This window comes from Bombus fervidus, chromosome 10, assembly GCF_041682495.2.
Source record: "Bombus fervidus isolate BK054 chromosome 10, iyBomFerv1, whole genome shotgun sequence".
NCBI classification, from domain to species: domain Eukaryota; kingdom Metazoa; phylum Arthropoda; class Insecta; order Hymenoptera; family Apidae; genus Bombus; species Bombus fervidus.
The window spans coordinates 7,305,485-7,322,744 of NC_091526.1; the positions used below are offsets into that span (position 1 = coordinate 7,305,485).

The 17,260-nt window shown below is 38.3% G+C and overlaps 1 protein-coding gene and 1 long non-coding RNA gene across 3 annotated transcripts in view; one reads left to right on the plus strand and one right to left on the minus strand.

Moving 5' to 3' along the window:
- Rau (RA domain-containing protein rau) overlaps positions 1-17,260 on the plus strand; it is a 40,388-nt gene that overhangs the window by 21,061 nt on the left and 2,067 nt on the right. For both annotated transcript variants that reach the window (XM_072011464.1, XM_072011463.1), the window contains 3 exons: positions 14,910-15,166; positions 16,283-16,346; positions 16,894-17,142. In XM_072011464.1, the coding sequence (XP_071867565.1) occupies positions 14,910-15,166; positions 16,283-16,346; positions 16,894-17,142 (570 nt within the window). The remainder of the gene's footprint in view (positions 1-14,909; positions 15,167-16,282; positions 16,347-16,893; positions 17,143-17,260) is intronic.
- On the minus strand, positions 7,224-10,825 carry LOC139991422 (uncharacterized). The gene is made up of 3 exons (XR_011800842.1): positions 10,324-10,825; positions 9,465-10,140; positions 7,224-7,895 (listed from the first exon to the last, which is right to left on the minus strand). It is a non-coding gene; the product is annotated as an uncharacterized lncRNA (long non-coding RNA).

The following is a 17,260-nucleotide window of genomic DNA, read 5'->3' on the forward strand; positions in this document are numbered from 1 at the left end:
CTAACATTTTTTAAGTTCCCACCTAAAATACAATTTTTAATTTAATCTGAATATTTACAAGGCCATGTATTCTCTTAACCCTCTCATCCAAACGGAGTTTTTAATCCGATCTTGAACTTTCAAGGCCATATAATTGAAGTTTTCCAGAAGAATATTTCGAATTGAAATATCATTTCATTATCTGTATTTTTCTTTCTTGTTCAACAAATCTTCAAGTTGAACAACATTTCATTTCAACAATAAAATATCTTTTAAAGTAAACGAATAAAAATGTTTCGAGGAATTAAATAATTGAACGGTACTTGACAGTTAATGGATGGAAAGCTAACTGAAAATGAGCGATGTTACGCGATTCTCTATGAGATTAGAATCGTACATACCTCGAGTTAGCGTAGAATTGTATTGTCACCCTTCCACGGTCCACTAACCGGATGTAAGCGTTCCGTGTGTACTGGTTGTGCCGCTAATAATCGCGCGCGTGTTGGTGGTAACGGGGGACTTAAAGTTGGTCGAGTTGTTCTCGTTTAAAACAATCAGCAGCAGAGGAAGGACCAATTATACGAACCTGCGACCGTCTGTCACCGACCTCCTGTTCTCTTGATATCGTAGATCAGAGCGCACTAGTAAATATAAACAAGCCGTAGGAGGAGAAGAAGAAGAAGGCGAAGAAGAAGATGAAGAAGGTAGGAGGAAAAGAAGGAACTAATGGAACCGTCCATCAATCAGACATAGAGAACTCTCGGACGAACCTCCCTGAATAAAACTAATTCGACATGAGAAATCTTCAACAACGACGACCCAACGATTTATTTAAAACCTTGACAAGTTTCTCAGAATCAGTCACATACATCTGTTATATAGATCCTGTAGTAAAGAAGGCACCAGTTAAATAATCATACCGTAGAAATGGGCATAACTCCTTCTAAATAAGCAAGTATTAGTTCGACGAACGATCGTCACGAAGTGGTACAATCTGTCATTAGCGTAGAAGTAAAAGTTAATAAGAAAGTTGGATACAGTATTGCGTGTGCAATTAGTCACCATTAAACACAGACGAGTATCAGTGTTGCGTATTCGCGAGCCAAGATAGACAGACAGTTGTCATCTTATTGGAGTAATTACACGTGATGGCGCACACGGGATTAGAACGTAAATTACTCGAACTCGATGGTTGTTGACGTTGTACATTTCCTTCGTCCGTCTCAAAAGAGAGTCGAACAGCCATGCTGACTTCCGAGCTGGATTTACAGTTTAATTTATCCGGCCATTAAGCATCGCGACCCACAAAGTTGCCGGTGAGTCGCGATTGTCGTTCTTTAATTTGGCCTTCGGAGTGGGAACGGAAAAGGAGAATGAAAACAGCGTGTGGAAAGCAACGGGCCAGACCAGTTTTCACCGTGTCGATGCGCGTGAAAATCTGATATGACACAGAAGAGGTTTTCATCTTAATTGCGGTGAAGTTTCTTTTCCCTCGCTGAGAATTTCGCGAGTGACAACTAGGTTCTTTCTTTTTTTTCTTTCCTTGGCGCGCACGTTTTAATTGGGCGCATCAAGTGGCTTATTTTTCGAAGAGCTACAGCTTCAGCCATTCTCTCTTCAAAGTAGAAGCACGCGTCTTCTTTCGAGACTATAGCCACCGTCGACAGAAGACGAATATTTTGCTCGCAGCAGCCTACTCCATATAAAAAATAAAAGAGCAGAGGTCGAACAGCCGTCTACCGACACTCCACTCCAAGTGGACGTACTCCGGGACACCCTGTGTAAACAGCTGTGCTGATTTCCTGACCAGTGGCCATTAAAATATCGATTTCGATGCATGATTCGTGATGCAAAAGCACTGGAGAATCTTGTAACAGTGCTCTACAGGTGAAGCTATCTGATGAAATAATCAGGTTCAACAATATCGATGATTTCTCCGGTTCACTATCTATGCTAATACTAGGTAGCTACATTATATAGCCGCGTCCCCGTGTAGTTTGTTGCGTAACGTGTTTATTGGATCCATCTCATTATCTTCATTGTGGAGTTACTGAACCAAAAAATTGCCGCAGAGGAACTGAAGAGAAAGACGATTTAATTAAGCGAGGCGCTCGAGCATTTACGCATTCAATTCTGTAATTCAACTGGTATTTATTATAAAGAAGATATACAGAACAAAACTTGTGCATTTGAAGCCTCATTCAAATTTAAAAATTCGATGGAGTTTCCATTCCTATTTTCTCAATAAGAAAATTCTGAACAATACAAATATTATTATTCTGCATTTTTAACTTACTTTTGCATATAGATAATTTTATGCCAATTGTCCACTCGTATCTAATAGAAAATTAAACAATTTCGAATATACTCTACAAGCATTCAAAGTCGATTCTCTAAAAAACGAAGCCACCAACGAAGCATTTTTCTTACTTTTCATTTCCGTCTTCTATTTAATCACAGAATCTCTCTAATCTCGCTCGTAATACGATTTTATGAATATGTTATACATTGTACATGCTACATAATTTCTACGAACAACCGTTCTCGGTCAATGGCCCGTCCATAAAGAAAAAGTAGAGCCCGTAGAGGATGCGTTAACTCTTGAACCTCTCGCCGTGTCCACCGGCCGAGGAATCATTATCAGCGAGCATGCACGCTCGACCATGCACCGATGCGTCCCGTGCAGTTTTGCTTTCATCTCGTGCCAAGAAGCCCGCAAAGACGGTACCATATGGCTCACAGAGAGAAGTTACTATCGATAGGATGTACCACAGGAAGGAAACGTTCCAGCATGACCGTATTATGTTCCTGGGCATACCAAGAACATATTGCGAGAGGAAGACGATGGGCGAGAGGGCGTGCGTGCACGTGAAAGCGGGCACGCGATGCGACGATGAGGGCACGTGCCCCATATTCTTCGAGGAGCCTCCTCCGCGTCGCTTCTTTTGTGAAAGCGCCGGAAACGGGTGTCAATTGTCAGCCACTTGGACGTCGACGGACATGCACCACCGGTTGTCCTTCACCGGTTGAATTTGAGAACGTCACCGTCCGTGTGGCCCTTTGCAAATAATTACACCCATTGCCTTAAGATCGTGTCACGGACAAAGATATTCTTTCTTCGTTACATATTTTGTACGAAAAAAGTTTTGAATTAGGTGTTGGGTGGTTGTATTAGCCCTTAATTAATAGGTATCATTGGATTATAGGTAATCACGAAAGTTTAAGTCAGATTTGTAAAATATGTTAGTTATTCTGTACTATTGAAATTCTATTTATATCCTGTATCTTGCGTAGTAAATACTAATGATCTTTATCTGATAAATTGTAAAATATAAATTAAGACGTGGTATCCTAAAATCGAGCGACTGGATTATAAATTATCAATGATTCAACGGTACCATTTGAGAGTGTACGTATGTAATGAAATTGAGAAATTACGAAAAAGTGGAGTTGATCAACTCCATAGAGGCTGAAATAAATTTCATCCGTCGACTTAAATTGGACAATTAAGAAATCCTCCGACACTGATGATAATAACAATTTCAATTTTTTATATATCATTTCTATATCACTTTTATATATCACAAACGAGCATGATCTCTGGTTGCATTCGAAAGTACCTATTTTCATGTTGACGATAGCAATCTCGCATAATCGGCTCACGTGCTTGTTAATCAACTGAAATCAGCGGCAACGAGGGATCTCTCCCGCGCCGTTTGAAATTCGAGTCTCGTTCTGTTGGACGCGTGTTTTCGAGTCTCGAGCCGCGTAATTTCACTTATCCCTCGGACACTTACTCTTAATACGTTTCGATGAAACATACGGTCGTCGATCCGCGATAAGGATAGTTGGCGTGCCATGGAACGTCCAGCAAACGGTTCATCGACGCGTAAGCCAGCATGGAATACACTTTCTGCGGTCGCGTTTAGCTGCAACGATGCTCGCTTGTGCCGTTCTTAATGAAATCGCTCGATTACATCGTTAGCGGCTCGTCTTAGCTCTCGTTTTATACCTAATAATCGCCCGTGACGAGACGTTAATTATCGTCTCCATGTGTTGCACGGATCGAGAGACGCAATTACAAACTAGACCCTGCATCGGGATACGTGCATCAACCTGGAAAATATGTTGCTCCGCAAAAACAGTTGATTGACAACGCGATTACGCACTGTGTGAGCTATTTTGTAAATCATCTCTGTTATTTCATCGTTGCTTGCATTCTTCCATAGATTGAACTTCACCTTGTCTTCCTCTCGATAATTTGTTACACTTTGAGAAGAACGGTGGAAATTGTTTTTAGAAGGATTTCCCGTTACTAGGTTTATTTATATCTATTTCTTCTTTATCGTCATACATTCCGGGACTTCTGGATTTTTTTTAAATTCATGGAGGTCTGACTTTTGGAAATAATAAGACTCTGCAGGATCTATAAAGAATCTCTCGTGATCTTATCATTGATTGTTTGCTGTCTTCTGCAGATTGAACTTCATTTTGCCTTTCTTTCGATAATTTGCTGCAGTTTGTAATAAGCGGCGAGGATCGTGTTTTTATAAGGATTTCCCGTTACTAAATCTATTTAGGCTTATTCCCTCTCTGTTATTACTCTTTGAAGACTTTTGCTGTTCATAGAAAATTATTATATATGGGATTTTTTGAATGCTGAGAAAATTCCTGTAGGTCTCATTTGACAAAGACTAATATATAATAGGATTCTATAGGATTTATGAAGATTTTGCTGTATGTTAGAAACGCAAGGGCCACTGAACCTTCGGCGAAAAGTCGCGGAACATACGATGCAGCGCGTCATAGTTGCGACGTCGCGACGATAGTACGAAATGCTTGCCTCCTTTAATGCAAGTGACAGTGATTGACCCTCGAGAGGAATTCTTGACCTCGCCACGCGAGCTTCAGACGTTTGAGATTGACCCCATTGCGTTCTATCTGACGACGTTGCTCTTTCCGGGCAAAAAGATCTCTGCGAACCTATTCCTGGTTCTACGAACATTCCAAATTGTATTCCAAGGAGTATTCTTAATCGTGTGTTCACTGGATGCATAAGACGATGAACATTACCTCGTCAGCTACTTCACACTCGCTGTTTCGTTTCAGATCCACGATAAGTCCTCATTGTTCGCTGCATAAATCGTTTGCAGTGCATAAACAGGATATGCAAAAGTAGTTGGTAACGTGATTACGAAATAATATCCGTTTTTCCCTTTATTCCAGTATCTATTCTAGAATTCATTTAAAATAATATTCATCACGATGATTCAGTATCTCCATTGTATGTACATTATGAATCGGTCTCGGACGATTTTTTCTATCTGAATGACTCAACAGCCAGTTCTGTTATTTGTTCGTATTGGAGATATTAAGAGAAGTACGTATAAAAGTTGACGAAAGAAATTTAAACGAGAAGTGTATGAAAGAGTATATACATATACTGTCACTTATAAATATAGGAATTTTATTAGAATATAATAATTAATGGCAATTTAATAATTAGAAGCAGTATGTATTACGTTTTTATAGAGTTGAAGGGCTATAAATTAAAATGACTTATTAAACAACTTGGCAATAGTATATATTTCTTTTTGTACGGTTATATTGACGTTACTTGATGATTTTAGATACCTACCAGCTGCTTGAAATAATGATAAGTTCTAGCCTTTTATGTCAGTTTACAAGAATTTTCTTTATATGTCTTACAATTTAGAAATTGCGTAGTCTGAAGACAAAGAGCTTTTTAAACTACAGTACAGTTTCACAATGTTTGACAATTACTCCGCTACTTCTAATCATTAATAATAGACTGCACACATTTACGCAAAATCGTGTGTCTGTTAATACAATATAAAAAATGCTACCTAAGTAGGAAATTGTTTTACCCGCGAGTAGTATACTTTCGATATTTTATATATTATGTGTATTCTGTGTATTTTTCCACCATGAAATTTCACATAAATGCATAAAAATCCAGAGTCTATTAATAATTATATTCTGGTATTTCCATTAATTATTAAATGCAGCAGAAAAATGGCACAAAAGTAAAATTTTCAACGGAATATACAATCGAGCACTCTCTCTCCGGGTTTCTAGGTCCCACGTGTATACCTCACTGCTCCTTTCGGGATCGTCTCGAGTGATCCAGGTTGATCTCGTCTCTGAATTCGATGAGAAATCGCGGGCTTCTCGTTTCCTGCGGATTCTTACTTTCGCGCTGCCACTTTCCCGCCGCTGAACAATGCGCTACGAAAGCCTGGGAAGTCTAATTGTTGCCGAATGAAGCACACTTCGCACGCTCGATGGAAATTCGTATCCATTGGAGGCGGTTGAAGCCAGCGTGGAGAATTGCCACTATTCGTGGCTTCTTTTGTTGGTCGAATCGTCGCACGACCCGGTTTACATAACTTCGCTCGATGTGTAACGGGAAAAAAATCGCGGATTGGGTAATACAGCTTCCTTCGTTCGCCTATCTCGTTTGCAGGAAATCGTTATCGAAATCTCCTTGATGTTCTGTTAATTAACTTCGTTAATCAATCCTCTAGTTTCTGATTGAGACTGGGTTTAATGATTTCTCATTTACGTATGATTGAAATTCTAATTGTTTAAATGTTCCCTGATTATCATTTGACTAGTGAATTGAAAGATTGATACCAGAAGGTAATAACGAGAAACGATGTTGGATGTGATCAATTTTTTGTTGACAATAATTGTGAATCTTCTGATAGCAAAAGCGTCAGTTTTTGTTTGCAGATTGGTCTTTCATTTATATGTGATTTATTCTTCAGTTGCTTAAATTTTAAATTGAATTTAGTAACTAGTTATATTGGAGAATTAATAAGAGGCAAGTTGTAGATTACAGATTTCTGTTGCAGTGCATACTATACTATTATACTTCTTATAATTTTACTAGTTTAGTTGTAATTCGAGACATTTGCTTCAGCAATATTCCTTGGTTTGAAACCGAACTTGTTACGCAAAGGAATTCGTTAGCACTTTTAACTTGTGATTTCTAAAATTTCAGTAGTATTAATTCAAAAATTTTTTAAATGTTATTAATAACGTTAATCCAATTATGTATGAAGACTCTAATTATTGGATTGAAAGGTCGATACGAGCAAGTAACGATAAGGAATAATATGGCCAACTTTTTACTGACAACTATTATGAAAATTAATGACCAGTGTTAAGGTATCTACTAATCATATGGTTTCTGTTTGAGTTTTCTGTTAATTCTGATTTCCCATTTACCATGTGATTTATTCTTTGGTCACTCAAATGTTCTCTGATTTTGACCTGGCTCGCGATTCGAAAAATCGATACGAGCAACTAATAACGGGGAACACGATATTGGAGGTGATCAATTTTTCGCTGACAGCGGTTACGTACGTTGACGACATCGGTAGGAAAGGTATCTGTCTTCTTTATATACGATCATGTAACAGGTCGTATTGTACCTGGTCAGCGAACCTTTTGTCGTTTATGAAACGTGGCAGCAACAGGATCGCGATTATTTTTATTACAACTGTACGATATTTGTCTCTATTAGGTATCCTTGTCACAATCTACCTTCAACTCACAGGGAACAAGATCTCTGCAGCAATATCAACTGCACGAGTTCCAATGAAATCACTTTCTATCGAGAATCTTGCTTCTGACCCAATGAAATTGCTTCGAACGAAGCTGCGCGACCTTGATTTCCTTAGAAGGCGAGGCAACCGTGCAGAACAATTGTTTCACAGCTTGGAGGAGCGAAAAGATGAGGTGGAGGACACGAATTACTGCCATTCAGGGTCGAGTTTTTGTTCTAAGCGTCGCCAGATCCTCCTCCTTCGTTTTTCTCTCTTTCTTTTCTTTGGCCGGAAATCAGAGAGTGGGGACACGTGCTCGAACAGCAACAGCACCTGAACACCCTGTAGAGAGGAATATGGCAGCTGAGAATCGAAAAGCACGTGCCAGCAAGGAAAGGGGTAAAGACGGGCCGTCGTTCAGGATTCAATGGACTTCTGGAATAAGGAATTTATTATGAGAGGTCCTACCTGGGACTGGCTGATACTGCCACCATTCAAACCGAGGTCATGCACCACGTGTACGTGAGCTCGCATGAAAATTAATGAACAGACGTCGAACTACGTCGTGACGAAACCAAGGGGAGAATTCAGGAGTCTCTGTGCGAATTGTTAGCGTATTGTCTTCGCCATATCTCGCGTTTCCTTGTGCCATCTGCTGTATACTGTGTACATACATGAACGAAAACCCTAATCGATATTTTAGTTTGAGTTTCATTCTCCGATTATCGTACTTTCTAATAATAATTCTACATAATCCTAGTAATTCTTAGTAATTCTAAATAATTATAATATTGCTCGGTAATTCCCAATAATTTTTAATAATCCTTTTTGATTTTCAACCTCCGATTGTCTTACCTTCTAACAATAATGCTTCATCATTCTGAATAATTCTAATAGTTTTCAAAAATTCTAGTAGTAATACATGGTTTGTAGGTGTCAGTTGCTGTCACAAAAATTTTTTGGAGTAAAAAGATCAGCGAAAAAATAGACGGGAGGCGTAATAATGTGTATTATTCTAATAAAACTGACGCAAAGACGTGACGTCAAATAAATAAACAGATCAGAGAGGAGGTCAGAAAATGAATATCGCTACTAGTTGTGTGGTTCCATTGGCGTGGGACACTCGACACGAAGAAATTCTACACGATCTTCGAGCCAACACCACACGATTTTGTTCGCGCTCTAATTATAAAGCGCACCACTTCTCATAATCCCTTGCCATTTCCGGATTCCGAAAGATCAGCCGCTCAGCTCTCTTTGACCTGAATGGGGCCAGATTGCGAAAGGAGAAGTCTCACTTTTCCAGAGAAATTTCCATGCTTGAGAAACGCGATCTCTCGTTCGTTCTCCCTAATTTCAACTCCTTAGTTTCGTTCATAAATATATTACCAAGTGTCAGCCTCTATTAAAGCTCACACGCGTAATCTCGTGGATAATATAATTTTAGGTTTTAGCTATGTTAATTATGTAAGCACAGGAATCTGTTAGCTGATTAGAAAAGCAGCAAGGCCGTTCAATAGCATTTCCGTTGAAAGGTGTCGTTTACCTTGCTTAGAAACGGGGATACGTGATATAACGGGTGTCATGCTCGCGAGAGTGGGTTTGCTGTTCTACTTCAGCCATTGATAACGATAAATTCGTGATACCGCGTCTATTTTTAGTACATTGACGAATCAGCCACTTTTATCTGCGCAGAAATTTGCCATGGAAATTTACGGGTGACTGTTCTACTAAAAAAAGATCAAAGTCGAGGGGAGACATAGGTTGTCTTTCATTTTCTGGCGATTGAAATTTGAGTTTGCTGGTTGAAAACTCATAAGTGTACCGAAAGTGCATTCTTCGAAGCACGACGGAGGTTTATGAAGGGCTTGATGAATTCCTGTTAAGGAAAGACCCTTCATTATAACGCACCCTGTAAGCAGATGGTGTATCCATTCCATTCTGGTGCTCTTCCTCAATTTCTCTTCCCCCGAATTTTTTTATGTTTCACGCTCGATACGCCAGATTACTCGCTGGATTTTCATTTAGCGCGGGGTGGACTTCCTCTTCGTCGAATTCCTGCCTGTTAACTTCCCCATTAGGACGATTCGTTTACATGAAGCATGTTTTTTTTTTTTTTGGCTTCCCGGATGGAAACTGTTAATTCTTCCAGTTTCGCTGTCTCCTTTTATTCTTCGTTATTCGAGTACCGAGTAAATTTAATTATACAAAAGACTCGAATCTAACGGCTAGAGTTACTTGAATCGAACAGTTCAAATTTTTGTCCATTTTGGTACTTAGATCATTTATCACTCGAATGCTACGAACTTTCATTATTATTTAGCATTTCAGAAATCTAGAAATTCAGAGGGTGCATAAATGTATGACGAGAGATGTACAGGATTTACATTTACTTGTTTGTACATTATACTTTCATGTTTTTTCACAACCTACTTTTTAACTCGCATAACTAGCATCGATCCATGAGCACTTTTTTCCCTTTTCTAATACAAAGAATTATCTTACAATTATATCCATTGTAATAAGACACTTACAAGACACATTTTAAGGTTTCCATTTACAATCATATCTCTATCTCATCATAACCCTAAAAGCAAAAATAAATTATTCCGTCGCTTGTAAAACGTTCCATCCTACTCTGTGTGTAATTTACATTCTTTTTTATTAAAAACAGTCATTCTTTATTCCTTCTTTTGAGTACTTAATATTTTGCTCACCATTTCAATAGCTCGATCAAAACCTCGACCAGATTATTATTCATATCACTTACGTTGGAAGTGGTTCTATACATATGTAGATAGGGATTGTTCTAACGACAGGATACTTTTAACGCACTCGAACTCCTAAGCAGGAATATCCTGACGTGTATTTCGGTTCGTACAACCGGCTGCAAGTTATTGATGTTTCAGTGACAGGGTGGCTTCTTTTTTGAACTAGTTCCTGACGAGCGACAGACCCTCCCTTTGACACTTGTATGCGGTCGTTTACACGCTTTTTCTTATCTTCCATATTATTTTCTCTTTCATTAGCCGCCGCCAACGAAGAAAACACACGCTCTGACGATCGAATGCAGTTCCTCTTTAGACTACGGCCGTCATTGGTAACTTGGATTCGATAGGAACGCGCTACTTCACTCGTTTCGTTATATAAACACGACTGATAACATGATCGACTTGTTGTACGACAAAAATGTTTCATTAGAGCTGCCTGTTTTATCTTATAAACATGAAAACCAAGAAGTGTGAATTATTCATTCGTATCATTTACAATCTATTAACTGCCAACTGTTTTTTAACAATTTTTTAACCTTATGTAGATTTAAGGTCATTGTTAATGAATAGGCGAAAAATATTCATGTAAAAAATTTCATTATTTGAAGGTTACTATCGATAGTAGAAAATTGCTAGAAATTTATTCCTGTGATCTTCATATGACGACCGTGACAGCTAATATCTTAAAAAATTACTCGATGATTCGCTGACTCATATAGTAGTAATTACTTAGTAATAAAAATCATAATGGTAATAGTACAGGAAACTTGGTATTCCTATTGAGTGCGTAAATTAATTCTATGTCTTTATAAACACGATTAAAGTTTTATTATCGATCACTAAACATTAAAAACGAACAAATCGTAAGTCTTGTCAAGATATATAAACGCATCTGTCATATCTTCAAAACATAAGGAAATAAATTTACAACATGAGGAAATCCGAATGTAAAACAGAAACTTAACTCGAATTAATTTCCACGTTCAACGATACATCTTGTACAGGGAACAGAACGTTGTAATGATCCAAATGGAGAAAAGTAGAAAGTTCTGAGAAGGCAGCTTCTGAAAATGGAATTTGGAGTCGTCGAACAAGAAGCGACCTTCGTGACCACGTTCAAGGAGCAGAAAAAGTCGACTAAGGATCGATACTTCGGTGCTCGAGCACTCGCGGATTCCGCGAAAACCGCATAAACGTTCGCGCGTAAGCGTATTGGAATTTCTGCGATGAATCAGAAATCTCGCAACGTGACTACGTCGCGACAGTCTTTTCTTTCCTCTTCTCCTCTGCAGAAATTACATATACGGTAGCACGGAGAAGACGTTAGAAATTCTAACAGACCACAAGCGTTTTCTAACGCGACGCTGTGTTTACAAGAACGGCGTATATATATTACTGCTTTGTTAGGGCTCGTTAGAACGGAACACGCCAACTCTCTATCGATTCCCGGTTGTCGTAAAACACCACCGAGAATTCCACGATGGAGGCGTGCTAGGACCCCGCTGTTTGTTTAGTTGGAACGCAAATACGACCACGAACCTGGCGTTACGTTCTCTACACACGATTTGAAATATCGGAAGTATCGAAAATATTCTGTTCCTGAGATAAGAACCATTTTTCAGGCTGAATTTAGCATGCAGAATATTTCATGTTACAATTTCACAAAATCGACTGGTATTTTCGTAATTTCATTGGTATATTTATTACAGTATCAAAGTAGATTATACTAGTCTTCAAACAGTTCTAGTTCCTTGCGAAATTTTATGCATATATATGTATCTTTAGTGATTGTTTAAGAATTTCAAAAGATACGATGAATATTATTATGAATATTTCTGTGAATTAAACTCACAGACCATATGTGTCATTTTTCTCGGAAGAATATATAATTATCATGTTCCTGGCTTTAATATATTCATCCCTGAAGATTTTAGCACAAGTATAGATACTTGTATCGATTTTTACCTCCCTTTAGAATTTTCCTTGTAATTAATTTACACAACTATTCTTTTACTGTCAACTTGCTTTAGACTGTTTGTCCTCTTTAATATCATACATTACAATCAATCAACTAACAAGATAAACTTATGTAGACAACAAGACTAAATATATCAATCATATTTACACAAGGCAATTACGCTTTATTGTACAAATATGTACACCAATTATCTAGAATCTAGAATTATCCAGGAATACGGACCAGCCATTCGATGTTTGAACAAGCGTGTAGTAATTGACACGGGACACCCCTAAATTTGTCCAAACACGTTCATATATAATGCCCATTCAATTTGTCCAAGGAATCGAATAGCCAAACAAGCCATAGACATAAAAGGGTCATATCGCGTTACAAAACGATACGCGGTGAAAGGATAATCTCCGCATTCTCTTCGAAACGTGCTCGTCGAATATGGCCGTAGCTTAGCGAAAATCTGAACGAGTTCAATCGAGGTATCACGAACGTCATACTCCGTTAGTTCCATGATTTCGCTGGGTATATTCGGAGAAAATCATTGTGCGCTGACACGTAGCCAGTGATTCGAGCGCTGGTAAGTTTTGTATCGCGCGCGATTCGCCGCATTTGGCGCAGATCGTTACAGTTGGAAATAAAGCGTAGCTTGCGGTCATAAAATCTGCCTACACGTGTTTTCCAAACGCTGAGTGGTACTTGCAAACGTGTGGGCCAAGTCTTCGGCTAGTAACATCTGGCTTATTGACAGATTGGAGTTCGAACATTTATAATTAGCTACTTTCGACCGTGGCTCGTATTAATGAGCTTAATCCGTCGAACTTAATAAGCGATAAATGTATGCATTTGACGTTGGCAAAATTAATTCTGATTTTTGCGGTCTTTTTCACTAAAATATCAGCGGAATATGTTTCTAATGTTAACCTTCGGTCAGAGGCTAGACCATTATCAGCAACGTAGATTGCTTTATTTCACAGCGATAAAGCGAAGAGTCAAGTGAAAAGGCTTTTTATCCGCACGTGATAATTAAATTTACTTAAGAAATAAAATTGTTAATATAGTTTGATAAAATAATAATACTTAAATGTAAGATAGAAAGCGATAATAAACGTGAGATATCTGCATGAGTCAAGATTGCAGCCTTTGCTGTTTCCAGGTTTGATAATTGATAGAAACAGGAACTACATTTTTTTAGTCCTGAAATATTTAGTTATTCTATAATGAAAGTTATATACTGTTTTGTTGGAATACAATGATATTTCACGCATAGGCATAAGTACCCTTACACAGACACCCACACAGGTATTTGAACAGGACACTTACACAGGTCATACTCATTACTGTATAGAGAGTGTGGTTCAAAAGTATTTAAGGGATCATGGGTTATTACTTAAGCCTAGTCTGAAAGTAACTGGCCAACAATCAACAATTCTTGCACACGTTGTTAATTATATCACTCGCTTGTATACATCAGGTTCTGTAGTTCTGTTTAATAAACATCACTGAATATTATTTCAACATAAGCATTGTGTCTTCCACAGATTATTAATCTTAACTTCAACATTAAATTCTAACATGTTTGAACATTGCTTATTTTTATAAAATTTAATTTTATCGTACGAATTTCAGTCATGGACATCTTGATTCTGTCCGTGTGGGGCCAACATCAATTTCCACACCCCATGTATTTAATATTATAGGCTACCGCTGTGTAAACGGGGCTTAATTCTGACATACGAATACACACAAGTATGACTTTTAACCATCTGCGAACGGGGTGATCTGGTGTCTGGTTTATTTTCGGTGCACACATCCCCTCGTAGCTGGCGTATCTGAAGGGTTGATAGCGTTTTATGTAGCACGCGTGGCCAACGTCTGTCTCCGAGTTAATTATGGACTAATTGTCAAGGTTCTTGTCTCGTGCATCGAGGCTTTATCATTTTTTTCATAGTTCCTCCTGCGACAACAGGACGTCGTCTTCCTCTACGCTTTTTCTTTCTGTAATGCAGGCTCCTTCTAAGGAACCACGTATTCTTTCTTAGAACAACCCTCTCTCTAAATTTTAAGCTAGTGATTATTAAGAGACTTTTAGAATAATATTTCAATTCAATCAAAACATTGCGCAAAAGGGTAGCTTCTAGATAAGTGAGACATTCAGACAGGATACTAACCCTAGAGAAAGAAAGAAGAGAAGAAAATAAGGATGAGAATGAAAGGGAAGAGAAGAAAGAGATTATCATGATATTGTGACATTAGAAATTGCAATAGGAATAGTTTACCTTTGCTTCCGTGGATTCCAAGGATCAAACAAAAATGAATATTCATCCTAATACTTATCCAAGATTTTAATTAATCTCCTCAAGTTTTAATTAATCTAGTTAATTGTGAATATCGTATCGATTAATTCGAAAATAACAGAGAAACAAAATTCTGTTATTTAAGAGTTTCTGACCAGACAGCTCTGACATTAGTCCAATCTATTTTTAAACGAACCCCATGGCCTAACGATTGAATTTTTCCATCCCAAACATTCCTAAATCTTCTTACGGTTTTTCAAACTTTCCAATATTTTTACCAAAATACATGCATACTAACGATCTTTGATTTTCCTTGCAGACAACCATAAAGGTGTACGCCAACTGCCTGCGACCAGACATCGAGTACAAGACCCTGTGCATCTCGTACGAAACGACTTGTCGTGAGATCGTCCAGAACTTATTGAACAAGTATCGCATGAGGCACCGTGATCCCAAGCTGTACTACCTCACCATGGAGGTCACCGTACGAAGACCCAACGTGAGGACTGTTCTTCCTTTGGACGAGGATGCAAGGCCTGCCGTCTTACAATCGTGTCATCCTCGTGGCGATTCCAGGTACGATTCCGGTCATCCTTTCTCCATCTACTCTTTTAAACTTACCTTCCCCTCGGTTTCGGTCGGCTACGTGACGTAATTTCAGGGCTCGCGACCGACCGTAAACACGACTTCTTGTGGGTCGATGAGCACGAGCCAACGACGAGCAACGTCCTTTCGAGAGAGATTCCCTTTGTTCTGGCTTCTTCGAGTCGTCTGGCTCGACCGCGCGAGACGTGCCTTTATTTATGCTAACGAGTTGGGGGAATAGGTTGGAGGATCGTGGCTTCGTCGTTTCGTTTAGATTTTTAATCGAAACGGTAGCAGCGTTATAAATACAATGGTCCGCTGTTTAGCTTCTGTGATATGGACTTTTATAAGGTGACGAAAATGTTACGACGGTGTACTTATTGAACTGGAAAAATACCCCTATAAAGTGTATTACAAATCGATGTAATCTTCAACTTTCTTTTTAGAAAACGCAATACGCCCATAGGGGAAGCTAGTGGTTGTAAGTAGACCACGGATGTCCACGTGTTTATGGAAAATTTAAATGTGCAAAAATATACAAAATTTACACAATACGCAGAGATAGGATACATAGTATTCAAAGTGAAATCTTCGTTACAATATTTAAAAAATGAAAGAAATTACTACTTGAATTTCTTCAGTTGTTCAAAGATGCAGCAGTTCGTAGAAAAATATCTTTGCATAAACATCTGCAATCTACATCTGACTTGGTATAATTTAAGCACATGGTTCGTATAGCAAGGAACACATATTTCGCATTATACAAGGCTCCACTATATTTCAGTTCTCATTTCAACGTAAAATGGAAATTTATGTATTCCTAAAGACGAAGAAAGGTGTCGAGATATTTAAATTTCGGGGAAAGTCTGTGAACAGAAGGCAGAAACGTTTAGGTTTTAAGTGTCGAAGCTTTGTGTCGCGCGATAGGAAGTCAACAGTGTTTTCATGGTAGTTCGAAACTTCCGGCAAAGATATACGTAGACAGACAGTGTTTGACTGGAAGTTTCGGGTCCCGTGTTTTTACGTAGAAGTAGCGTTCGTCGATTCTCTTTGAACTTGCCGACCCCTACGATATCTATGAGATTCACGGATGTTTTCTTGTTGCAGATTCTCGTTGCAAACACGCCGTGGTGGACTTGTCAAAATATACGACAGCGCGCTCATGTCCGGAGTAAGTTACGCATACTTCAAAACCGTTTTACATGTTTCCTCGTAATTTAATTTGCTATTTCGTTCTATTCCGTCTTATTCTACTTTACTCTATTTTACAACGTTTCGAAATCCGACTAGTCTATTACATTTACCCACTTTCCATATTCTTCTCTATTCTGTTCTGCTGCGTTGTACTTCGTTTTACTTTACTGTATTTCATCGTACAGTACCCAGAATAATTAGAGAGTGATTTTTTACTGTATCAATCGAGAGAATAGACTTGACAGTTTGACTTTGAGAGAGACTAACTTCAAGACAAATATTTACAAAAAAAGAGTAGAAACACAAGAAGTGAATGTAGAAATCAAAGTGACACAGAAAATGATCCCTTAATTATTATGTAAAGTACGGTGCATCCTATTCCCTGCTCTCATTTATTGTAATTTTCTTTCTTCTAATGTATTGTGTGTTCTGTCTTATTCTATGTTTTATTCTATAAAATTGTACGTGCTACCTTACCTATATTTTTTACTAGTAATTTATCAAAAATATTTAATCGTTTACAGTCAAAGTACAAGAGTCTACTAGTCTCAGAACAGACTACCGTGGACGAACTGATCCAGATGTTATTGAGCTGCTACAGTTCTAAAGAACGCGTCGAACAATTCTCTCTATACGAAGTTTGCGAAGGCGAAGAATACCAAAGGAAGTTGCATCCTGACGACTCACCCCTTAAAGTCACGCAACGATGGGCAAGCGCCGATCGTCATCTTCGCATAAGACGCAACCCTGACTACAATCCTCATAGAAGAAAAGTACATAAACCAGTTATTAACTACCTTTAAATTCCCTTAATTAATCCACAATTACCTGAGAAACTTTCTAAATATTTTTATTGAATGCTCGGAATATGTATTTGAAAAGCTTCCTCGA